This window comes from Convolutriloba macropyga, chromosome 6 (assembly GCF_964194025.1).
Source record: "Convolutriloba macropyga chromosome 6, txConMacr16.3, whole genome shotgun sequence".
In the NCBI taxonomy this organism is placed as follows: domain Eukaryota; kingdom Metazoa; phylum Xenacoelomorpha; order Acoela; family Convolutidae; genus Convolutriloba; species Convolutriloba macropyga.
In genome coordinates, this window is record NC_134473.1 from 6,624,877 (window position 1) to 6,651,787 (window position 26,911).

Here is a 26,911-nt window from a genome sequence, read left to right on the forward strand (position 1 = left end):
CGGAAGCTTTTTGGTTTTTTTAGCTTCCTCGCTGTTTGCGTATAATTGATGGTGAATTTTTGTGTTCTGCCTGTAATCGTACTTAATTTGTAGTCTTATGACTTAGTCTCACTAATGACATGTTTAGATGGCTTTTAATCAGTAACAAATCAATCTGATTACATTTATTGTTGTCAAAGCTCAAGTTTTTTACGTCATATGGTCTTTAGAAAAATAAAAGAGTGATTTTTGAGATTTGCCACTTTCAATCTTATTTCTGCACAAATTTTAGCGTAGTTTCAGCAAAACAAGAGTTTGCGTTCTTTTTCGAGAGAATTGCAATGTCTTCATTGCTGGGTTTATTGAAAATCTTGACTTTGGTGTTTACACTACGAGATTTCATAATTTTTTTTACCATTTCCATTTTTTGAGGGCTGATTTGCTGTGTTGTCTTTTCGCCACAATAAAGACAAAAAAAGACCAGTCGAACATCACTTTTTTGGCGTTGAAGGAATGCGTAATGAATAAATTTCAATATTTTAGTGAATACTTTGATTTTATTTGCTTCGACGCCAATTCTTCGCAAATTTGAAATGAGTTTTTGATTTGGTCTGGATTGGGGCTTTTTCTAGCCGTATGACAATCTGGATAATGACAGGTATTGTATTAAAGTCGAAATAAAGCCATTGGTTGGTTTCAGTTGGTAGCGAATGGCTTTCATATCTTTGAATTTACTAATTTTCATAAAGTGTAAACGTATTTTCTGCGTTTGCATTTTTATATTTTCTGTCTACTCGTTAATTATGCTTAATAAAGACAAATCACATTTCTCTTCTGGTAAAATGCAATCCATTTGGTTTTTATTAATTTTTATCTGATACTGTTTTAATTTGTTCGTTAACTTTTTTTAAAATATTTTTTCCGTTTTTGCCGCCAGCGTGGTGGGTGCATGTATGTTATTTGCACACGCCAGATGCGCGTGCCATTCTATAACATGATAATTTTCTATGTAAAGGCACGTAAACTGTAACAGCGGAGTGCATAACGAACTGGGGGGCAGAAACGGAAATGATATAATAAAATATAGACAATGAGCTTTGGTCGTAAGTAAGCATGTTACAATCAAAAGAATTTGAATTGTATTGGGGCGCTGTGTTTTTTTAAGATGCGTTCACACATTTTTCAATGACTTTGATCTTTCTTAACGGGAAAAACAGGTAAAACCCATGGGGCGTTAAGGTTCATTAGAGGCCTAAAGTGGGTTTTAGTAGTGCTCAGAGTGGTGCAGCTGCTGAGATCGCCTTAATGTAGGTTTAGAGGTTATTTTTAAGAGTTCTTGAGCTCAAAATTCTGCAATTTTTTTTAGTTTTTTGTAAATTTTTTGAGTTTTTTTGTTTGATTAGTCTTAGGTTGAAGTTTTTAAAAGCTGATGAAGGCTTTTTGTGAGAAAAAATAGCTTGTCATGACCTTTTTATGAGCTCTATGTTTTGGTATTACAAACACGAACACGCGAAATGATACTAATCTTTGCAAATTTTTCAAGTTTTTTTTGAAATTTTTCGTCATTTTGTTAGTTTTCCAGCTTTAGGGACCAGGGAGTCTTCTTTAAGTATCGATAATAGGGTACTCCATGGTTTCTAGTAACAATAGATTGGTTTTCAACATTTTAATGTCTCAAATTTTAGCATTTTTTGATAAAATCTGAAATTTTTTCAAGGTTTTCTTAAGTTTTTGTCAATTGTTGATATTTTGTCTTATCTGAAGTGCCAGCAAACCTATTACACGGTCGTGAAAGAGTTACTGCGTGGTTGTTAGTTTCAAAGGATTTGTTTTCAACAATTTAACGATTCATTTTTTAGAAATTTTTTGATAAAATTTGCTATTTTTAAGTCTTTTCTGAAGATTTCTTGTATAGTTTTTATTACCTCAGTAGCCAGGTAACCTCATTCAAGGTTTGATAGTATGTTATTAATTAGTTGCTAGGGGGCATTTGAATGTTTTCAACATTTTAATAGAACAATTTTTTTTGAAGACTGAAATTGTTTTCTAAAAATTATTGCCTATCGGTCTTTGAGCCAATGAATTTTTTAAGGCATAGAATTGGGTGACTGGATAGCCTCTGGAGACACAGAAATGATTCTGAAGATAATAATATCACAATTTGCAGCAGCGTTTTGTTAAAGTTTGTAATTGCTTTATTATTTTTTTTTAAAGTTTTTTGGTCATTTTCGAGTTAATCGATCTTCTATGGCCAATGATTTTTTTTCAGGTATTGCAGCTGGATCAATTTACTGGTATAATACTGGACCAATTTCAGAAATAAAAAAAGTTTTGAATTTATTTTTGATAGCGGTATATTTAAAGGGATTAAATTTTGCCTTAGGGTTAAAAGCTTCAATAGTTTTAGCAAGCAATGAGTATGTTTTTGTTTAGTTTGTCGGCTGGCATTTTTCAATTGATCTGCTGGTCAGGTAGAGTACTTCTAAGTTTTTCATTCAATTCTTTAAATTGTATCTCAGGACTTGTCTTGCTTTGTTTTTTATGTAACTTTTTTTATTTGTATTGCCTCAATTCGTATAACGGTTTGAGCTTTTCTCAATGGATACACCGTTTATTTTTGAACAATGAGTGATTTTTTGAAAGTTTTCATTTCTTCCTCATTTGGTGGACAATTAAGTCAAAAACGTGGTTGAGCAGGGTCGGAACGTTATGCGCGAAGACAAAGTTCCGAACCATCATGTTGCGTTCATAGATTAGCCTGCCGGATTTTTTTTGTTTGTGTTTCTCTTTTATCAGTCGGCGGTTATCATTTATCATTTCAAAAAGAGCTTTTAAGAAACCTACGATCAGCCAAGAATTCTATCCTTAACATACTGAATGTTTAAACACCAAGTCCAAATAGAGGCTGGATCAATTTATAAACCAAATTTTTCTGTCCAATTAAACAACATCATATTTTTGTACTAACTTTTTGATAAAATTTACGCTAGTTTGTATGAGTGCTAATTACTTAACCCTCCTTTTGCCAGTCAGGCTCAAGTCTAAATATAAACTTCAAGTGATGATTTTTCGGTGTTTTGAAAATTACTCACTTGAATACATCCCAGGTTGAGGTCCCAGACGGAAAGTCGATATGTCCAGACCCAGATGAACGCACGACGGGGGTGTCGTGCGTTCAAATTTACATGGTCTGGAAACAAGGAAAAACGCACGAGAGTCTGGACATAGGCACTTTCCGTCTGGGACGGTCTGGACATAGGCACTTTCCGCCTGGGACGGTCTGGACATATCGACTTTCCGTCTGGGACCTCAACCTGGGATCTTTTCATTTCTATACGCGTTCCAATCGCAACTGAGGTCAAGGAAATCAATCGTGGTTAGTTCCGAGCTATTTTTGGATATTTCAAAGAGGGATTGCAAAATTGTCCAATGCATTCACTCAAATTTTGGCTTAAACCTCAAGATATGAATCCTTTTGAAAGTGGAACAATTAGACAGATGACAAAACTCTTTTATATTTATCGAAAAAAATTGAACTGAATAGTGATGTGATTAATCGGTAGAGCAATTGTAGAATATAGCTGAAATGAAATTGTGTTTTTGTGTTAGTGTCACCAGATTCGAGAACAAGCAGCACGGCGGAGGATGTGTTCATGGCCAATAAATTGCTCGCATTAGAGAGGAACAATCACGTACGTTAACAACTCTTAGAATACTTCGAGTCTGTTAGACCTTTTTCATCGAAATGAATTTAAGAAGAATTTTTAAATTCTTCGAGAATTCAAAAATTTCTTCAATTTCTTGAATTTCATGAAATGAAAAAATTGGACTCTTCTTGAAGGCGCGGACATAATAAGATGAGATTTATTTTTGTTAACAGACAATGAACACAATATAGACTCTTAAGAGCCTTACAAGTAATGCCCAGGAACCTGGCGTCAATGTAGAATATCGTAGCGATTCAAGATTTAACGTTTATTTCTAGGTGATTTTGGGTCTTTCCCATTATAGACCCCCCCCCCCCCCCGCTTAGTGGTCATATAACCTATAGCCCCCCCCCAATCATGGCAATTACACCATTTTTTTTTTTTGGGGGGGGGCTATATGTTCGTGGGCGGGGGGATATAATTGGAAAGACCCGTGATTTTATCAGTTTTTTAAATCTGACTATATATAGATGAAAAGTCTAATAAAACTTGCACATGAGTGTTTTAAGCCGTGGTCAACTTAAACTCTGATCTTAATTCTGATGTGTTTTGTTTTCTTGAGGGCACAATACTATCTAAAAGCAATTAAAAATAGCAAAAGAGAATGTACGCCCCCGTAGGGGGGGGGATTGAAAAATGGGATCACTTCCGTTTGTGCCCCCAGTACATTATGTGCCCCCCAGTTGCAGAGCACGTGCAATTACATAGTAAACCATTATGTTAAAATATGGCACGTGCTTCTGGGGGGTGCAAATAGTATGCGCCCGCTAAGCTGGGGGGGGGGGCACAAACGGAAAAGATCCGGAAAACGAAATAGGAGCTGGCACATATCTTCAATACTGGCGGTCAATTGAAACCGAAGGCAATTTTTTTACTGTTGTTAGTTGAGGCGTCACGTGCGTCTGTTGCACAATGGAGTGACGTCAACAGGGGCTTCTATCTCTCCCTTCGAGGATGAAGACAGGTTCGATGACATCATGACAGAAGTCTACTTGCGAAGGAGAAGAGCTGAATCTCTCCACGTCAAAAACAGACGATGCAAGGCAAGTCTCACTTCTCTTAACCAAGGACAGAGAGTTTTCCTCAAATTATCCTATAACAGAGCGGTGGAAAGGCGCAGGGTTTCCCAGGAAAACAGGGAAAAGATTCTATGTACAATAAATGAGTTGAATTTATAAAATATGGGAACATTTAGCGTTTTTTTCACAATTCAGAGATCATCATAAATTAAGCGCTTCAAATTTCGCACTTATTTTGTTTCGCTTGAGCCAATAATATTTCGGATGCTTATCCTCGGCAAACTATTAATAAAACAACAACTTTACCAAAAGACTAAAGTTAATTTTAAAAAAAAAATCAGTTAACTTCGATTCTAAAAAAGAATCGTGGAGAGAAAAGTGATTATAGTTTATAAAAACATGGCCTGATGGTGAATATTGGTTGTATGAATCATTTCAGTCCGCAAAGGAACAGAAGACAATGTTAGAAGAGGCAAAGGACGAACAGAAACAAAGAGTAGATAGAAGAGAGAGTGAACAACTGGTGACGTCAACATCACCGAATTTCAAACAGTCCAAGTAATTATATTCATCGACCGCAAAACTAAGTTAATATTCCTTCTCAAGATTAAGATAGCTGCGAAGACGCAAGCTGAGCGAGGCTAAATTGCGCTACATTTGGTATTTTGAGAATTGAAATAATTTGAACTGTCATAGCCCATACCTGGCGTTCCGAGTAGTTCAGTACTGAATTAGTAGATTTTTCACAAACAATTCAGTAGTGATCCAGGCTCTGTACATGTCACATTTTGCTCTGATATTCTCTGATTCAGACTCTGAATCAGACTCTGATTTTTTTCGGATTCAGACTCGGAATCAGACTCTGATTTTTTTCGGATTCAGACTCGGAATCAGACTCTGATTTTTTTCGGATTCAGACTCGGAATCAGACTCTGATTTTTTTCGGATTAAGACTCGGAATCAGACTCTGATTTTTGTCTGAATTAGGTTAACCTCATTACTATGTTCTTGAGCCAAGCTAGGTTTTACTATTACTTTCGCTCTCAGGTCCTTAAAAATATAATTGCACAAAATATCTGTAGAAATTGAAGAAATTTATATTATAGGTTGTCGGAAATTTTCCCAACTCAAGATAAAACTGACTTTCTGAGACTTGCAAGTAAACTCTTCTGTGTGGTTTAAACCTTCCTCCTTCTTCATTCTGAGCTGGCGACCGGCAGTGGTGGGGTTACTGAAACAAACTCTAGGAAAACTGGTTTAGCATGTTGAAAAACCACGGTTGTACAGTATTCCAAAACAAAAATAGAAAATAAGCATGACAAAAGTAGTTTAAAAAACATAATACAGCTCAAAGGTTGTCAGAAATTTACAATAAATATCACAAAAATGCTTCAAGTCATTAACAACTTATTTTAAAACTGACTATAGAGAAAAATGCAACTTCTTTAAATAATGACAACTCTTTTTTCAAATAAACCTAATCGACCAAATCTTTCGCAGTTTCACAATCCACATAGCCCAAACCGTTGCTCCTATACCAAACATCTCACAAAACTGCAATATTTCACAACCCAACTAAAACTTATTTTAAAACTCATTATAGAGAAAATTGCAACTTCTTTAAATAATGACAATTTGTTTTCAAACAAATGTAATCTTAACAATTCTAAACCAAAAATCCCAGTAAACTGCACTTTTTTTACAATCCAACTAAAGCCTATTTTATAACTGATTATAGAGAAAATTGCAACTTCTTTTAATATTGACAAATTGTTTTCAAGCAAATTTTTGAAGTTTCACAATTCCCATGGCCCATAAAACTAGTTCCAAACCAAAAATTCCAGAAAACTGCAATATTTCACAATACCACTAACACCTATTATAAAACAAATTGTAGAGAAAGTTGCAACTTCTGCTTGACCCGTACCGTTGATTCTAAACCAAAAATCCCAGAAAATTGCCTTATTGCACAATACCACTAACACTTTATTTTACAACAGTTGAATCAAGTACAATGAAAACGGTTCTGAGCGACAATAGTGTTTTGAGCTTAATCTTGTTCCGACAGAAACTGTTCAAAAAGCGATCAATTCCAAAAAGCAAACAAACCGCAAAATTATTAATTTCAATGAAAAAAATGTCAATTATCGTTCAAGTTGAGTTCACATCAACAAAGAGGTTCAAAAAGATATTGCAAAAACAATGTACTGTAAGGAATGACCTAATTTTGACCCCGAGTTTCACCTTTCGCTATAATAGACCATCAACACGTTGATAAAAAGGCTACAATTTATATGGGAATACGCGGGCAACCTAAACAACTACAAGTGATAATCCGGGCGAATGTTTTTCAATTTTACTTTTCACTATGTCACCGCTGACATAGCCGGAGATGCGGCAAAATCGAGAGGTTCGACCCAAACAACACAAATTGACACCCCAACTCAATGAAGCCATATACAAATAAAAATAGTGTGGAGTATCCTCAAAAAACATGTTGATACTCCATACTATCTGAGGAAACTACGGAGCTCATATATGTGGTTTTCTTGCATATATTACAGTGCCAAAATTTGTGCGACACCAATTTTACTCGGAAGTGCTATTTTGAAAATTGCAATTTCAAATTTTTTTGACTGGGCAGATTTAGGGAACCAACTGGTTAACCGAAGCAAGAATAGTTTAGTGTGAATAAAACGGGGCTACGGCCATAAGTATTTGTTAAAAACCTTCCGGGATGTTATCAAAAATTTGAAGTGACAACTTTTTTGTATACGATTTTCGACTCAGTTTTCCAAAAATGCGCAGAAAAAGCTCCAGTATCTTCTAATTTTGTTGTGGGCAACAGTAATATCTATTAAAAATATACTTCCATCAACCCGAAGTTTTATGTTTAGGTGGGAATTAAGTTTGCAATTTCGCGACGCGATAAAGGCTATATTGCTTTAGATGTTTACTCAAATGCCACACTAATAGAATTTCCATGATTTCATGAAATGAAATTTAGTCGATTTTTCTAAAAAAAAAATAGTTCATCGCCATTGACAAACATTGCTGTTTGAAGGGAAAGGATAAATACACCCGTATATATGAACCTATGACTTTTAAACAAAAGATTTTTCGGAAAAGAACTATTTTGTTTTTGTTTTCTCCTCAGTGATGTTTAATTATTCGGTTGATGAAGACATTTTAGAAAATAAAGTGACCTAAGGGAGCAAGAGCAGTTTAATATCAACAAAATGCGACTTTAGGGGGTGATTTTATGTGGTAATTAGAGAGATATCAGCAAAATTGTGAACCTGGGAATTTTGCTCAAAAATTTATAGCTTTATGATATTAAGCGAAGACCGAACTAACTGCTGCTCTTACTGTGAAGCAGCTCTTTCAACTTTGAGTCCGAGTAGCTACATTGAAAACGGTTTTGAGCCCCAGTAGTGTTCTGAGTTTTAATGTAATTCCACCAAAAAATTGTTCAAAAAGTGATCAATTTAAAAAAAAAACGTTTAAATAACGGTGAAAAACGACAAAGTTTTTTTGTGTGTCTGCATTGTAAGAAAAATTTCTGATTTTCAATCTGATTCAGAGCTAATCGGAAACGAAATGTAAATTTTCCTCTAATTCAGAGAATTTCAGAGGACATAGATTCTGAACTTTGGTCTAGTTCAGAGAGGTTTCAGAACCAAAGAAGAAACTATACTAAAATCTTTCAGTACTCAAAGGTAATATTATTCTGATTCAAATGCCCTGATTCAGTTTTGATGCTGACTGAATGTAAGGAACGGTAGGGTGCTTTTTAAAACACGAAGACTCGTTATTGTGATGTAATTTTTAAGCGACTCGAAGGGTATGATAACTGGAGGTTTTGAAATGAGTTTGAAATAGCTGCAATAATGAAAATATACTCAAAGCTGAGAGAAAAGCGGTTATTTTAGAGCGATAAAAGCAAAAAGCATGTAAAAATATCGTGATTTTTCACAGCTGTTCAGCTCGACTGATATTTCTTCCTTTTTACAAATGAGTCTGGGAGCATTTTGACCATACGCATATGTAAAGCCGATAGTGCGCTATTTGATATTTGGCCTGTTTAGATTCTTTTGTGTTTTGAGCTTTTACAATTTAGCGCAAGTTTTGCGGATACAATTATTTTCTCTAATGATTCTTTCACCTTTTAATTTGATTGCTGGCAGTATTAAAATGATTAAAAAAGTTTTGGTTTTGTTTCAAAAAAGAAACACTATAAAGTTCGACAAGCCGTTTTTTACGGCTAAATGAAAACATTTTGAGATTTATCTCCAGCATTAAATTTTTGGATTTTTTATCGGGTTTGTAATCATTGATCCTCTTGATATAGTATCACAAGTTTTGTAGAGCCATTTTTTACAACACGGGAACTAAAAAAACGAATTTTGCATATTTTAAATTTTTACATTTTTGGTTTTTTACTGTTTTTTTTTTAAATCACGTTTTAAATTATTCACCGAAAAAAATAGACTGAGTTGAACAGTTTCTTGCAACTAGATGTTTTGGAGCTGCAACATGCACAGAATTTCCTTGTTATTGGTTTTTGTTTTTCCATACTTATTCTTTCTTTTTTGGTTTTTGTTTCTGGTTATAAATTTTGTAAAGTGTGAGTTGTTGGTTCCGGCTCAAATTAAATTTAGCTCTAGTGCCTTGCTGTTTTGTTTTCTCATAGCTTTTTATTGTTTGTCAGAGACCATTTTCAGGAAAAAGCCATATGAGAAAGATAGCAATTTGGTAAATAAAAATCGAAATCAGAGAAACAATCAGAGAATCGCAGGTGTGAAAAACTTTTTGTAAGCCAAAAAAATCGTCTGCTGAAAATTTTTTATTTAAGCTCATTTTCCAGCAAAATGGCTGCAATAGGCTGCATTGCGTACTCCCAAAATTTTCTGTGTGTTTCATTGTGTTTGCTCATCCTTATTATAACACATTGAGACCTGTTCTGTTAGTTTTGGCAACATTTACTTATGAAAAAACTTCAATTAAATAAAAACTTTTCACATTTTGTTTTGCAACTTTCAGCAGTTGTGTTTGCTCTAGTAAGATCGCACTTCAAAATTTTGGATTGCATCATAACCAGTTAATGTCGTATTTTTCATGCCTACTTGAAGATTGCTCAGTTGTTAAGAGAAAACTCTCAGTTTATTAAGCACGAGACAACTTTTCCTTTTATTGTTACATCCCGGGTTGCATTTTTCCGCCCAAAATGACGTAAGAGGGGCTGCAATGGGAGGACTTTTAAGGAAAATGCAGCTCAAAACTCTTACATCTTTTTGGGCTTCATTGGGCTTCCAACGGGGGTAAAATGGTGTAAGAGTGAGGGGGTAATTTGTTCTGAGGGGGTAAAATGATGTAAGAGTGAGGGGTAATTTGTTGAGAGGGGGCAATTCTAACAAGTGTTATTCATATATATAGACTGTCAAGAGTTGGACAAGCATTGATGGTCTGGAGGTTAAGGCGATGCAGCTGAGGGTACAGAGGTTGTGGGTTCAATACAGGCAGTCTTCAGGTATGGGGGCTAAAACAATGTAAGATTGAGGGGGTAAAATGATGTAAGAGTGGGGCTGCAATTGGAGGATTTTTTAGGAAAATGCAGCTCAAATCTCTTACGTCTTTTTGGGCTGCATTGGACTTCCAAGTGGGGTGAAACGGTGTATGAGTGAGGGGGTAAAAGACAAATTAACCCCCCACTCTTACATCTTTTTTGGTCTGTCAAGGGGGGTAGAACGATGAGTTCTGGGGTAATTTCTTCATAATACTTGTTAGAATTGCCCGCTCAGAACAAATTACCCCCTCACTCTTACACCATTTTACCCCCCTTGGAAGCCCAAGGCAGCCCAAAAAGACGTAAGAGTTTTGAGCTGCATTTTCCTAAAAAATCCTCTCATTGCAGCCCCACTCTTACATCATTTTACCCCCCCCCCCCCCGGCAGCCCAACTCTTACATCATTTTACCCCCCTCAATCTTACATTGTTTTAGCCCCCATACCTGAAGAATGCCAGTCTTGAACCCACAACCTCTGTACCATCAGCTGCGTCGCCTTATCCTCCAGACCATCAATGCTTGTCCAACTCTTGACAGTCTATATATATGAATAATACTTGTTAGAATTGCCCGCTCAGAACAAATTACCCCCTCACTCTTACACCATTTTACCCCCCTTGGAAGCCCAATGCAGCCCAAAAAGACGTAAGAGTTTTGAGCTGCATTCTCCTAAAAAATCCTCTCATTGCAGCCCCACTCTTATATCATTTTACCCCCCTTGGCAGCCCAACTCTTACATCATTTTACCCCCCTCAATCTTACATTGTTTTAGCCCCCATAACTGAAGAATGCCAGTCTTGAACCCACAACCTCTGTACCATCAGCTGCGTCGCCTTATCCTCCAGACCATCAATGCTTGTCCAACTCTTGACAGTCTATATATATATATATGAATAATACTTGTTAGAATTGCCCCCTCAGAAAAAATTACCCCCTCACTCTTACACCATTTTACCCCCCTCAGCAGCCCAACTCTTACATCATTTTACCCCCTCAGGACAAATTACCCCCTCACTCTGACACCATTTTACCCCTTCAGCAGCCCAACTCTTACATCTTTTCCCCCTCTGAATAAATAACCCCCTCACTCTTACACCATGGCGGGTTATTCCTCACACTCAGGGGGTAATTCCTGAAAGGTCCTCCCATTGCAGACCATTGCAGCCCACTCTTACATGGCAATTTCAGTCAGGTGGGTATTTCCTGAAAAGTCCTCCCATTGCAGCGCATTGTAGCCCACTCTTACATGCAATTTTAGTCAGGGGGTGGGGTAATTCCTCAGGGTGAGTGAAAAGTTTTGGTTCTGTCATTACTGAGACTGACTTACAGTTCACGAAAATGAGTTTAAAATTGGTTAAATTTCAAAGTTTTCGAAAAATTATGTTTAAATGCTGAACCGCCATTAGCTGTCCAGTCAAAACACTATATAGGTTCACTTAAAGCACGTTAGGAAAAATATTGCACTTTCTCTTTGCCAGTCTATGCCATAGGAATCCCCAAAGAAAATCAAAATTCAATGAAAATTTTCAGAGTCGACGCAAAAAAAACATGAGCGATTCCTTGAAATCAAAATTTTTTCTGATTGGGCATCATTTGACTGTAAATGTCATTTGTCGTAATGAAACCTCGATATGAAAAGTAACCAGTCTCAAGACTAAAAATGCGATAAAAATAGGAAAAGTTTTCGAAAAAAACAGCTCTAAAATTGAATTCGAATTTTTTTGATAGTAAACTTCCTTGAGACCGGAACTAGCCTTTTTATTGTCTTTCGTCTATTGGTAACAAAAAATTGTTTCATTTTGTAGCCTGAAATGTAATTTTGAATTAATATTTTCTATAGAAAAGATCTAAATTTGAACAAAAATTGCACTAAATGTGAACAAAATCATGCAAATGTCCCGTGTTTACACAAAACTTTAGAGCTCGATAACTCCTCAAAAATTAAGAAATTCAAAAAAATTAATATCGAATTCTACGCTGGTCGGGCTTTTTAATGATATCACTCACATTTCTCTACGAGGAATATATCGATCGGCCAAAATTGTCTGAACAAAAAAAACCATTTGAGTACATAGTTACCCCCCCCCCCCCACAAGTGGGGTTGGAACAACATTTTGAAGTTGTAAATCAGCTTTATCTTGTATTTTTCAGTTTTTTAGCAAATGAAGAAATTTTCTTTATTTTAATTAGAACAGCCACAATTTGAAGATTATTATATTAATAACAATGCTGATTAATTTATTAAACATTTTAGAGCATGTAGATATCTAACCTTAGGGTTATAGTCTGAGTAATTTACATGCTTAAAAAAAACATGGCTGCTCCTGTTATTTTAACTTACATTTCTAATACCCTTCTGAAATGAATTTAACAGCTTACAATTTTTGTCGCCTAACAAGGGTATTTATATATTTAACGCGATAGCCAATGGCAACCAATTTTAGTGCAAAACAAAGCATCAGTTTATTGCGAATAAAATATCATCCAATACTAGTATTCTGTTTTAAAAAAACTGAAGCGGTCTTTCTGCTGGCCACGCCATCTTAGCGTGCAAAACTAATGTGATATGTGGGAAAATTTGTAATTAAATTTGGGATTAAAAAAGGCAGTGGGGACTGATTAAAGTTAACCAAATATCTCTGTTTAAGTCAAACACCCTTTTGTCTTTGTTTTTGGGACATTAGTGTTTTTATGCAATTACGAGATCCTTGTGATTTTTTAGAAGCTGGAAAAAAGTTTGAAAACGGTTTCGTTCAACTGTTTTTGTTACAATTTACGGTACAAGTAATTCTTTTAATGCTTCCTTGATGAGAATGTTTCTGTGTTGTGCTTCCTCTCATCTCGGGTTCGTCTCGTCTCAACTCTTCCTAACATACTAATCCATCCTTGCCTTAAAAGTAGTTCTGTAACTCTAAAAAGCAATCCATACTGCATAAACATATGAATCTAGCATTATCCTAGTCAGCGTAAATTTTCCCTTTTCCGGTAATTTGTTACCATTCAGGAAAGTTTACTTTTCTTTAATTCACCGGTTTCCTTTCTCTTCAGAAGTGTGAGCGATGCCAACAACGAGTTGGAGGCGAGCCGTCCGAGACTAAAAAGATGCAACGCCCTTGCAGGTTAGTTTCCACTTCTTTTCAACTTCTGCCATCAAAAACGTCTGTCCTGTTTGTCCAGCAGTTATTTTGATTCTTGCAAAACTCTCCATCACAAAATCTACTTTCCTTTTTTCCCTTTGTGACGCCCCCCCCCCAAGCTTAGCTGTCTGTTGCAAAGCCTAATTGGACGTACAAAACTAACACATGGTGATTAACTCTAATGCAAGTGGCGCCAGAAAAAGATTATCAATTTTAAAGCATCGTAAGTGGAGACTTAAGCTTACTTTCAGAGATGCTGTATTTTTAAAGCAAAACGTTGAATGCGCTGAAAGTATGTAAGAAAAGCGCTGACATTAACTGATTGTGGGCGCATTTTAAGTAATTTCACTTTATTTCCACTGTATTAAATTATAGCGGAATTAAAGGCCGTATTATAAGGCAAGGAATTAGAACGGAACTCTTTGAAAATTAGATTTCTTACATAACCGAAAATTCCCTCAACCGAGGCATAAACTACATTACATTTGCATTTGATCAATTGCTATAGTTTAAAATCTTAGTTTCTGATCACTAACGAGCTAACTAATGGCTGATTATAAATCTGCAACGTTCGAGCCGTACTTAGGTTGATACTGCAGACCCCCATATGACCTCTGATTATTATGACTTTGGTGCGGTCAAAGCTACGTCTCGTTAACCCAAACCCCCCCCCCTCCCACCCGTCTCCCTGTACAATGCATGACCATCTGGTCGGTTTAATTTGTATGAATAGTTTCATCAGTCATAGTTTTCTTGTGAAGGAAAGTTGAACAAAACTTTTTTTTCAGACTTGCAATCGGTCACTCCCACCAGAGAGTTCAAAAGTGTGATCAGACGCCCTCTATCATCCACTCCCCACTCGCCTCGATCTCCCCAAGGTCACAGATCCGCTTCCTCTTCGCTCAAGGGCAAACGAACACAATTCAACGCGTCATTTCTGAATGAAAAAGAATTTGGGACGAGTCCGAACCTTATAACTACGTCAATTGATGAAAACAGAATTTTCCAGTTTCCAGCTGAGACTATGGACCATATAGGTGAAAACGGACAAAATGGTGACAAAAACTATGACAACTGCAATAAAAGCAGTAACAACATAAACTATGATATTGAGCATGAAACAAACGTCTGAGCTAGATCTCTCCCCCCCCCCACCCCGCCTTGTAGAAAATCATCAAATATAATTTATAGGTTTACGTTTACGTCTTTAATGGTATAATTAAAAAGTGCAAACTAATAACTAATGAAAGCAAAAATTTGTGTACTCCCAAAGGGGGGGTTAATTTCTGTTGCCCTCATGAAAAAGTCTAGTATGGTAATAGAAACAAAAAATTCACATTCCTTTAACCTACCATTATTTGGAATTAATTTTGAATCTATTTTGTTCCCCCCCCCCCAGCTTAGTGTACGTATAAGTTTTAAGCTCCCCGCAGATCTTGCTCGAAAAAGAAATTGTTGCTTGTTGGATTTTAGCATGAATTTTTAATTATTTTATCTGAAACTTGTAAATCAATAATAATTCCGAGAATCATTCCCGTTCCTTTTTACCAGCATCATTCACACATTCGAAAATACCCCCCCCCCCCCGACAGCTTAAGAGCTGCACATATAGCGCTTCGGATTAGGCATGCCGAAACTATCACAACTGAACAAATTATCAAGACCCAAAAATCAAATTTCAACATGGCTTATTTCGACGGGGTTTACTCCTGCTGTTTTATTGTTCCGACCCACTTGTGTTCAGACAATTTCGGCCGGTCGATATATTCATCGTAGAGAGTTGAGACTGGTTTCATTAGAAAGCTCGTCCAGCGTAGAATATGGAATAAAAAAGATTTTTTTGTTTTTCGTTTTTTTCAGAGAGTTATCGAGGTTTAAACTTTTGAGAAAAGTAGAGTGAAGTCCGTTGTTTTTATTCACATTTTGCGTAATCTTTGACAAAATTGTCGTCAATTTTGCAAAAACTTGTTAATATTTTTAAAAACAATGTTATTGGTTTTACGGTTAAGGATAGAGGAAGGCGCGCCAATTTATTTTCTCCGAGTTTTTTGGTTAGTATTTTGGGTAAAGTTTTCGAATTCGAGACTTTTTTAAAACAAAAAAGTCTCCAAATAAGCTTTTGATTCCTCCATCGTTAAAATTTACAGGACGTATAGACCTAATATCTGCTGCCACATTCTTTGAAAACCCCAAAAAGATAGCTGTACATTCGCTTCCTATGGGAGTTGTCGTACATAATCCATCTCAACGTTCGTTAAGAATAGATCAAGCTCGTTGTCTCATAGGTACTCAAGTAAAAAAATTTTGTACAAAAAATAATATCACTTTAGTACCAGCAACGGCAAACGACCATCGCGCAATAGGCTTAGTGGAGAGATTAATTAGTACAATTAAACAACGCTTAGCATGTATAAAAGAAGCAAATAAAGAATTAAATTCGTTCACCATTAATGCAGCACTAAAGTCAATCATATACCAGCTCCACATATGCAAACATAAAACTACTAAGCTTTCGCCATTCGAATCACATTTTGGGCGAAAAGCAAATACACCGCTTAGCAATATAAGTACTAAACCAAATTCATCCGATTTAAGTTATGACAAAAGTTTGAATCATTATTTAGATGAAGAAACGGTCACGCCAAATGAGTTGCTGCCTGAAGAGCATTGGGGAAATACTCGTAGCGATGATGAGATCGAACGAAACATGTGCAAGGCTACTCACAATGCTTCCAGCCGTGAACGACTCGCCACTGATAATGAGTCTCGATTCCTGCGCACCACCAAAGTTTCTCGACCAATACCGCTAAAGGAACATGCAGTGCAAATCAACATTGCCAGAAAGAAGCACGCTCATAAACATTCAAAAAAGAACCTCAACAGACTTTTTGAGATATTGGCCCCAGGATCGGTAGTTCAGGAAGCAGATCAATATACCTCAGAGATACGCGAGACCGGAAAATTAGAGGTAACAGTTCGCAATAGTGACATCGCGAAATTTGGCACCCGCGATGAAAGAAAAACGAAACTGATGGACTATGTCAATCGTAGAGGGCCACGCATACACGAAAAAGCGACAGAGGCTAAAATATTTAGCCACATTAAAGAATCAACACACGTTCAGAAAGGTGATCGCAAAATGAAACACCGAAAACGAGAGATGGGAAGCGGTGTATCATTATACAGGTCAAACATTGCACGTGCAATGCGTGTTTGCATGCCTAAAGTACCGGAGAATTTCGCGCCGCCAGAAACATCCTCTCAACCAGAAGCTGCTCCTGAACCGCAAATCATCACTTCTGAAGTACTAATTGCTCCTCTTCCGACAAGTCAACATTCAGAATTGACCCTTCCATCTACTTCGGCTCCAGCAGAGGCTTTACAACAGATTCCACCACTGGTAACGAAAAGGACGAGAAAGAGTCCAAAAAATTACGGATACGACAAAGACAATTCGTCTGGCGAGTCGACTTACTCTTGTCCCCCACATTTTCTGCAACCTCGGAGAAAGCGACGGGCAGGCGATGTGGAATCAGTACAACCGTCCATAGTCCAAACTATTGTAGATACCGCGTCTCGAATGGAGCCTATTGACAATCCATTCCCCTCGCCCATCATAGGACAGGTATCTCCGACTGATCCCCGTATTCAACCAGCAGACCGCAGTTCTTCTAGTGAACGGTTACTTGATATGGAAGACTTGTAGAAAACTTTGAACGTCTAAAACTTGATATATTATTACTTATGATTAGCTATGATAACCAGTAAATATATTATTGATAACTATTTAACCAGTGAATAAGTATTAATTTATATCAATATTGTTATTAAAATTACTTTCTCATGCAATTTTAATTTTCATCAAAGAAGGCGAAATGTCGTACATAATCCATTATTTTAGTGCAGTAAAATTAAGATACGATGTACTTATTTATTGAGTGTACTTAATCCTGAAGGGCATACATTAAAGTCAAGCTTAGTTATCTTATACTTGTCAGTTACCTTAATTCCCGCATTGAGAAACTATTGTTCATGTTTGCTGTGACTTCTGAGAACCTACTTTGCTCTCAGTTTCATTCTCTCAGTTTTGCACTTCACGTACAGTTGCATAATTTAATTTTTTCATTGTCAAGCGTATTCACTAGCTGAGTAATTTGGACAAGTATTTGTCAAGCGATTCGCTAAGCGAATTCAATTATATACTGTGCTTAGCGCACTCGCCGCGCAAGTTAGCAAAGTAGAAACCTAGCAACGATTTGCAACCCGAGATCAAATACACAATAGTCTTTGTGTACGACAGGAGTTTTCTGGAATTAAATTTTTGCGGGTTTTCCAAAAAATAAACATTATATTTATACAAAAAGCATGATTTTTCTGTAGGTTATTGAAATATTTCATTTGTTAATTGATCTATCTTGCTAACCTATGGAATAATAATTTGTTTTTGTTGGACGCTGAGAAAAATCAGGGCTAGTTTTCAACTCTTCATGGATTCTTACAATCAATAATTGTTCGGATTATAATAGGGCGCGATCTTTTTCAAAATTTTTTTGCAATTTTGCCTTTTCTTGCTGATTACTGACGAGAAGGATTTCAAATCACGACCCAATCAGTGGCAGATCCTATTGACAACATTATGAGGCCATATGAATATATAGTTTTGCTTCAGAGAAAAGCTCATAGATTTTACGGCTGTTTTTGCAGCCTCTTGACTATGTCCTACTCATCAAAGATTCAATTGCGTCCTTAAAGAGGTTCTGCTGAGCCCATACAATTCCTTCAGTTGTTATCTAATGCCTCTTATCACTTTGAAAATATTTGTTTCGAGAATGTCTTTGAAGTTTTGAAATTTGTCAATTGCTTAAATATTTTTCCGGTCCACATGTAGCTTGGTTTCAATAAATACAGGGCAAAATTTAATTTGACAAAAAAATTAATTTAACAAAAAAATTAGTTTAACAAAAAATTTTGTTAACTCTTGTTTTTTTTTGTATTTGAGGTAGTTAATTATTCCTTTTTCAACTAATCAATTTAGGAAATTCTCCAATTGTCATTGAAAAAATTCGCAAAGTAAATTTTTTATGGTTTCCGTGAATAGCTAATAGTTTTAACGAATGCGGAGCCGGTCTCTCACAAAATTTATTTTTTTTTGTGTTTGCCTGTAATTGTGTTCATTTTTACGTTTTTTCCTGTCAGTCAAAAGTCCTAGTTGCTTTTGTATATGTTTAAATGAATCTATTTACTGATCTCAAATAACAGCTAAAAGTTTGATTCATTAAAAAAATAAAATTGTGCTTCTCACTTTTTGCTTTTTTCCTTTATTTGCGCTTGGTATTTGTTCTCTTTTCAACTTATCACATTAAAGACAGTTTCAACTCGCATTGAAGGCATGAGCAAAAGAAAATCTTTAAAGACTTCAGTGAGTAGTCTATAGTTTAACGTCTGTGCATCCGTGTTCTCCCAAAAATTAGATTTTTTGTTTTCGCCGCTAAATTTCGTTCTTTTTGTTGTCGCTCGGCATATTTATGGCAATCAAAGGCCTTGTTTGCTTCCACGATTGTTTAGCTGAGTCTATCTCCTAGTTTCAGTTTATAGCTAACGGTTTTAAAGACATTCATTTATTTTTTTAAGTAAACATTTTTGTTATTTTCATTTTTTGTTCTCTTTGTCAACAAGTAACTAAGTCTTATTATTGAAAGATCTGATCAATTTTCGTTTGCTATAAACAATGTTATTGTTGTTGGTCATATTTTGGTCAATGGTTTGTCTATGTTAGTCAAAATTTGACAGATATCTATGGAGTTTAGAAATGTGCAAGTTCTCATAAAAACTTCGTGAGTTTTCGACACCGGTCAATATTTGTGGTGCTTTTTGTTTTTTCTCCAGAAAGCCATTGTACCCTAAAAACCAAGACAAAAATCAAAAGGAATCAAAGCAAACCATTCAATGAATTTCAGTTTAAACTCTAATGGTTTTTAATGTATTTTAGATATAATGGCTTCAACACTGTGGCTTCGATAAATTGTTAGAGAAATTTTGAATTCTCTCCGTATTTGCTGTTTTTTAATGTCCTAGGATTTTGACCTTTGAAAATCTTTCTTTAAAAAATTTAGTGGATTGTTGAGCTTTGTCACTTTTGAAATTTTTCTTAAAATTTTGTAGCTAGGTATCTGTAACGAATAATTGCGAGAGTAAACCAAGATCTAAATTTCTAATGGTTTTATTTTAAACTAACGGTTTCTTGGCTTTTGTACTACGCATTTTCAAAATTGGGATTTTTGAATGTTTGCTCACTCTAAGTTTTTTGTTTCCTTTCCACATTATCACACCAATTATATGGCCCAATTGGCGTTGAAAAAGTGCAAAATTAACGGTGTTTATATTGTTCATGAATATCCTGTGGTTTCAACAGTTGCAACGCGTTGTTTTGAAATTCAATAGTTTTTTGTTTCACTTTTGCTATTTTTTTGCAGTCACCCGAAATATTACGGATAACGAAAAGTCTCAATTTCTCCCTATGACGTATAAATTAGCCTTCCTAATGAGCCGAGTTGATATGAAGTCGTTTCAGTCAAATTAAAATTGGCTGTTTTCAAAAAAAGAAACTTATTTTTGAACTTTGTCCGTTTTGCTCTTCTTCGCCGGCCTGTCACGGAGTCGCATTTTGAGAGTTCTAATATCTTATCCAATGAACATCTAATGAAGTACAGGTTGATGTTTAGATCGGGTTTTATCGGGTTATGTTTTTACTTTGTTATTTTCTGTCTTTTAAATATGGTCATTAAGTTTTAGTCGTAATTAATGTTTGCTTTTATTTGTTTATGTGTGTGCATTGTCCAGAACTTTCATTGTTGGCAGGTCCTATCGGCTCTCTTATCCAGCATTATTTTGTCACTTGTTTGTTGAAAGATATGTGTTATTTGAACATTTTTTTCTCTTCCTCATTTGGTAGACTAAATCAAAACGTGAACTGGCGGGGTCGGAACATGATGTGCGAACGCACATTACCGAGCCTCTTTGTTTCCTATTTAAAATTGGGAATTTTTTTTGTGAAGGTCAATTCCTTGATCACATTAATCACCTTAATCAAGTGTTAGAAAAATATTTTGCCAATATGCAGCAAATTAGGGTAGAATTATTCCCAGAGATTTAAATTGCGGTCACATTGGCAAGAATTGAAATGTTGAAAAAATCAAAGACTTTAAATCTGTAATAACAACCAGGAAGAGTGCAATTTTTCGATCTGTGAGCCATCACAAATTCCAATGGAGCCCTTGTAGTGTCTAATAAAGAGCCAATATTTACAACCTAAGGCCATCAATGTATCAGAGCAATAACAAAGAGGCTCGTCAATGCGCGTTCGCACATCAAGTTCCGGCCCGAGCTGATCTGCATTTTTGACTTAATTGTCAACCAAATGAAGAGATAACCAAAAATAGGTGTTTGAGTTTTAAAAAAAGGTTTGACACCCAGACTACTCATTAAATTATATAAGGCCATGCCTCGTTACAGCGCTCACAAGATCTGCCAGTAAAAAGGCTACGAGAAAAAAAAACAAACAAAATAAGCAAAACAAAAAAATTTAAACACTATAACTCTTTCTAAATGTAAAAGCACCTAGTAAGCAACGCCGAACTGCAATCAGATAAAACCCCACAAATTTTTTTTATCTTAAATATACAGATGCAACTTTTCGTTTATGAGACTAGGTAAAAATTAAAAAGAAAAAAAGTGAGGCCAAATTCAAAAATTGGTCAACATTTTTTGAACCAAAGAATCTCCAACGTCTTACAAATGATTAGCTTTCAACAAAAAAATGTCAAAAAATTTACTAAAAAGTCAATACGAAACTGATAGAAACTGTCTTTGGCAAGACTAAGCCATAGGAACGGACTAAAGATGCAGAAAAGCTCAAGAAATTACAATCTGCGAAAACACAAATTTAAGCCATTAAAATCATTAGCTATTATCTAATTGATGTTTTTTGTTTCATTTGATATCTATACTAATTGAGCTAAAATTATACAAAATGATGAAAAAAATTCACCTGTGCCTCATTTGAAAATAATTGGGCTCTGTTATTATGCGAATGCATTAAAAGAAGAGAAAACAATATTGGCCACTCACAAAACTCATGAACTCGCATATTGTCCCACAAACAAAACATCAGTTAAAACAATATCAATAGAAAGTATACTTTTTGAATTAAAAAGAGTTGAATGAAACCTCGCAATGAAGCGAAAAAGTTACAAGTTGACGAAAAGAACAACCAAAAAACTACAAAAATAACAAAAAACGGAAGTTGAAAAATTTTTAAAAAAACGAATAATATCATAAACTGCAAGACTATTCGCTATGAACTGACTGCATAGAGTACTATCATTCGTTCAATTTTCAATTAGAAGCTTATGAGACCTCTCAGCATTTTACGACTACATAAAGAATAAAAACACCTGCAAATTCTAAAAAAAAGTGTCGAAGCCATTAAAAAATGAACTTTTCAGGACAAGCGTTTCTATTTTCAGTTATTTTTTAACATAATTAGGATTCTTTTTCCTTTGACTATAAGACTTCAAAAAATCAACAAATATGAACAAATATTTTAAAACCACGAAATCTTTGAGAAAACCCGTAGCATCAGCGACATTAAAATCAATAGCTTTCAACGGAATTCAATAAATACGCTACATTATGCCTTGATGGGAGGAGAACGCTGTTTGCCGTTGAATAAGTCTTCTGATTATGAAAATATTAGCAAATATAGGCAAAAACCAAAAATTCAGTACATAAATGCGAGAAGAAAGTGTCAAAGCCATTCAATCCACACGCTTTTCTATGGAAACTTTTTTCACGTTTTTTCAACGTCTTCTCTGAGCCATTGGGACCCATCAGAATTAGGATAATGAGTAGATTCAGTGAAAAAAAAATTATGAAAAAACTCGTCTTATCGAAGTCATAAAACAATTAATTGAAGATAAAACATTACGCAAACTAATTCTGTTTGCAGTAAAAAGGTCGGGGGTCCTGTCATTATTATTTCGCAAAAATAAGATCGGCTAACGTTCAGGACAATTTTTTTCGAAAAATTATGTTTAAAGTCTTAAGAACCATTAGCTGTCAACTCACAGCACTAGATAGGTTCACTTAATGCTCATTAGGAAGACTAATGCATTTTTAGTCAACGTGTCTATCGAATACGACTTCAAAAACTCCTTAAAATTTCCTTAAAAATTACGAACACTCAGAGTCGAAGCCAAAAAAGTATGAGCGATACCCTGAAAGCATATTTTCTGTTCATTGGGCATCATTGGACTGTAACTGAGGTTTTTCATTATTGGAACTTTGTTATGAACGGTGACTATTCTCTTACTGACCTAAAAACAAAAAAAATTTAAAATTTTTACTAAAAAAACAGCTCTAACAGAATTCGAATTTTTTGTATAGTAAATTTACCTATGAGACCAGAACTGGTCTTTTTAATTGCCTGTCGTCTATAAGGAACACCAAAATTGATGCATTTTGTAGCGTGAAAGGTAAATTTGAATTAAAATTTTTATAGAAAAATGTAAATTCGAACAAACATTACGCTCAAAAAGGGAACGGAAGTGAACCAAATATCCAGTGTTCACATGGATTTTTAAACCTCGATAACACCTCGAAAAAAGCGAGATTCAAAAGAAATGTTCTAATTTCGAATTCTTCGCTGGACGAGCTTTTTATTGATACTACTCACATTTCTCTACGCTGAATATATCGAGCGACCAAAATTGTCTGAACAAAAAAACCATTTCAGTATATAGTTCCTCCCCACAAGTGGGGTCGGAACAATTGACAGTTTCGAAAAACTAACGTTCGTATTTATTCTGTTTTACAACAGGTGACTCTGATTTGAGGAACAACGTAAAAATTTTGGTAAATGAAAACTTGCTAAATTTATTGTTCCCTCAAAACCGCCTTTTTTATCAAGAATGACATCGTTCCAAAGCAGGTTGCCCATGCTGCGTAAGAAGAGGAAGTTGTTTGGGTGCAGACCCTTACATAGCAATTTACCTAATAAATTTAAAACAAAAAAAAATCAGTCATCAGTAAAGAATTTTACTTTTTAACACCATTTTTGTCTTTCTTGCAAAATTTAGCAACGAAGCGCATTTGGTTTTTCTCTAGCACAACTAGATTTAAGATTCTATCAATTAGCAGGATCAGATTGTTCACATTGATTTTGGCGTTGTTTCGGCGATGAGCAAAACATGAAAACAGCAACACAACTAACTGCTGCGTTGCACATTTTTTTTCGTTCCATTAGAAACTTTGTATTAGAAACTAGAAACTCTTGCGTTGGATGTCGCAGAGAAGCCACAAAAATTGCATCAAAAAAATAGGCAGATTGACCGCCAGTTCTTTAACAGACCCCTAGACTTTTTGGGTTAGATTCGGACTTTTTAAGACACACATACCCTAAACGAGCTTTTTTTAAAATTAATATTCGAAATCAAAGACAATAATACTCAAGAATTACAGCATATACGTTTGGCACTACTTAGATGCACAGTATTGCTGATTAACTAGTAATTTTTTTCATAAAATTTCCAGTTCATTCAGTGTCACGCAATTGACATTAACGCAGAACAAATGACGTCACGCACACAGATTTTATTTGGAGTAGAATACCCTTAAATTGAGAGAGTCAATGGAGACGAGGAATTTCCAAAAAAATAGCAGGACAAGTCCTGATGTACAACAAATTTTTGTTGCCTAAACAAAAATCTAACATCGGGCAAATTTCTCTCAAACGACCGGCGAGCGGTTGGCTTCGTCACCTGCTAGCCACGGGGGGATGTACCGGGAGCTGATTGGGATGCATCAGTGCGGTGGAGGGGGGACAGAGAGACGGAATTCTACCTCTAAGAACCGCACTTCACACCATGAGTCTCCAAAAAACTCGGTGATTCGAAACAAAAAATTGGTCTTTTCATTGAAGGCTAAGATGTTAAATTTTGATTAAGAATCTGTTTAACTTAATGCCTCTTCTGTTAGCTGCCCTCAAATAACCTTCAGTTAGAGTGACAAACATACACTTGACCTTATCTCTGAATTAGAGTAAATAAAGTCAATTTCAGAGACAGGAATTCATTTTTGAGCGAGGTAAGTAACGTGTGACCAAAAACTTAATCACGCGAATGACCGAAAAAACTCGCTCCACTAAGAGCAAAATATGACGTCACGCATGCACTTCAGTTGAAATTGCATTGAGTTGTGACGTCACATGGTCGTAAAAAACCTGACGAAATTTTAAAAAGCATAGCAGGACAAGTCCTGACGTAAAATTCAATTTTTCGACTAAACAAAAAAACTAGACCTAGAACGGACTAAGAGTGAATTGGGCAAACCATTTCTTAAAAAAATCAGATCAAAAACACAAAAAAAACAAACCGACAAATGTCGGAAGAATTGCACTTGAACGACAGGCGAGGAAATTTTTGATCAATTTTTCTTTATGGTTGCAAAAAACCTTGACCCCACCGGGATTCGAACCACTGACCTCCCGAACCAAGTCCACTCGCACTAACCACTGCGCTACGAGTCACTTGATCTTCCTATGCTGCAACCGATTTTATAATAGCAACAAACTTTACTTCGGAGCACTAAAGATCACTCAAAAATGACAAACGAAAGCGTGAAAGTCACTTGAGAAGTCAAAGAATGTTCTAGAAGAAAAGCGCAAAAATGTCAAGCGAAAAATTTGCATAAAAAAGACAAACGTTTACAATAATTGCTATGAACTGCGTTCAAGAGCAATTAATCAATGCCAAAATGCCTCTAGGGAGAACAAAACCACTAGCTAGAAATGTAAATTTGATTAACAAAAAATGCCTATAATGAACTATTAATGGATTGGGAAAATCATTTCGAAAAAAAATCCGATCCAAAGAACTGAAAAAGAAAAGACCAAAGTGAAATCTCCGCATGTGAACAAAAAAACCACTAGCGAGAAGGCGAATTTTTGTTCAAACACCGTATTCTCACTCTACTTTTAAGAGCAAAAAATGCACCCCGCAAGACCAATCGCTTTTTCGCTCCATTTCGTTTCAGCGTGACCAAAATCACTACTCTACTTTAACTTCAAAAATCATGACGTGCGAACAGATCTTAAAAAAAGACAGCGCACCAATACAATTCGAATTCTTTGAATTGTAAAAAAAACCAAGAGAAGGCCAATAATAGCCCAGCTATCGCTGTGCGGCTATTAAAAAGACCGACAAGACTAATATAATTGCAACAAACTTCGTTTGAGAGCAATTAAAAATATGGAAAATCAAGCGTAACAAGTAACTTGGAAGCTAAGAATGTTCTATTCTAGAACAAACGTGCGAAAGGTCAGGCGAAAATTTAATTATTGCTTCAAACTTCATTCGACCGCAATTAACCGTGTGGAACAATCATCGAGGGCAATTAACCATAATTTGGTCTAATCTATCTACAAGTTTATCTATCTTCTGTTGCCTCTGTTTATATAGTAGGTAGTGATAGAGTGTACTAAACTCGTAGCCTAATGACGAAGCAGATTTCATAGTGTTAATTGGGTGATAACGCGTAATTTTAGGGGCACAATATGCAACTCTTGTTATCCCAACGAGAGTTGGTTAATATTACCACACGGTTGTTATCTCCACCGAGAAGTTATCAGACTCCGAGGCGAAGCCGAGGTGTTATGATAACTTCGAGGGCAATAACAACCGTGTGGTAATTTTTTTAATCAACACCTGTTGCGATCATGTTTGTTTTTTTAGACTACAAGTTTATCAAACTGTTTCCATCATTAGACTACGAGTTTATCACCACTTTTTACTTAGTAAGTGGCGATAAAAGAGTGTGATAAACTCGTAGTCTAATGCTGAAGTGTTTTTCCAGTGTCGATCGGGCAGTTTACACTGGCAGTTTATCTAACTGCTATTATCGCAACAGGTGCTGATTAAACCAATTTATCCAGAATGCATTCATTTTCTCTGCTTAACAGTTGACAAGCATCAACCATTTCATAAATACCGTGCTTTTCTATATCACCCTGTTATAGCACCAATAACACGTTGCACTTGTAGGTAGGCACTAACATAGTGTCACACACTCCGATTACAAGGGCATTTATTCTTTACATGTCATTTCTTTCTAAACAATAGGAAGTTCTCTTGGGTCATAGTCGCCAATTTACAATGCCTACTTCAGACTCGACTACCAATGCAACTGGCGACTTTAACTCAAATTCTGATGACGTTTACCTGGAGCAAATTATTCAAAGGCGGCGGAATGAGCGAACTATTGAGCTGATGCACATTTTGAGTCTACAAATTGTCTCCAAAATGACTACACCCAATTGAAAAGGAAGTTGCACACGTCCCTAGACCCCTAATAAACAACAGCAATAAACAGGGCACAGAGCACAAATATGCCACTATTAAGTTAAACCCAATGAAACTAAACTTCAAATAAAGTTGACAGATCTTGTTT

The 26,911-nt window shown here is 35.7% G+C and overlaps 2 protein-coding genes across 2 annotated transcripts in view; one reads left to right on the top strand and one right to left on the bottom strand.

Moving 5' to 3' along the window:
- The window catches only part of LOC142341454 (Na(+)/H(+) exchanger beta-like), a 108,614-nt gene extending 93,910 nt beyond the window's left edge, over positions 1-14,704 (top strand). The window contains exons 18-22 of the mRNA XM_075392408.1: positions 3,589-3,671; positions 4,571-4,729; positions 5,145-5,263; positions 13,320-13,390; positions 14,197-14,704. Of these exons, the coding sequence (XP_075248523.1) occupies positions 3,589-3,671; positions 4,571-4,729; positions 5,145-5,263; positions 13,320-13,390; positions 14,197-14,540 (776 nt within the window). The 3' untranslated portion in view covers positions 14,541-14,704. The remainder of the gene's footprint in view (positions 1-3,588; positions 3,672-4,570; positions 4,730-5,144; positions 5,264-13,319; positions 13,391-14,196) is intronic.
- The window catches only part of LOC142341457 (exosome complex component RRP46-like), a 360,653-nt gene that overhangs the window by 258,007 nt on the left and 75,735 nt on the right, over positions 1-26,911 (bottom strand). The window lies entirely within an intron of this gene.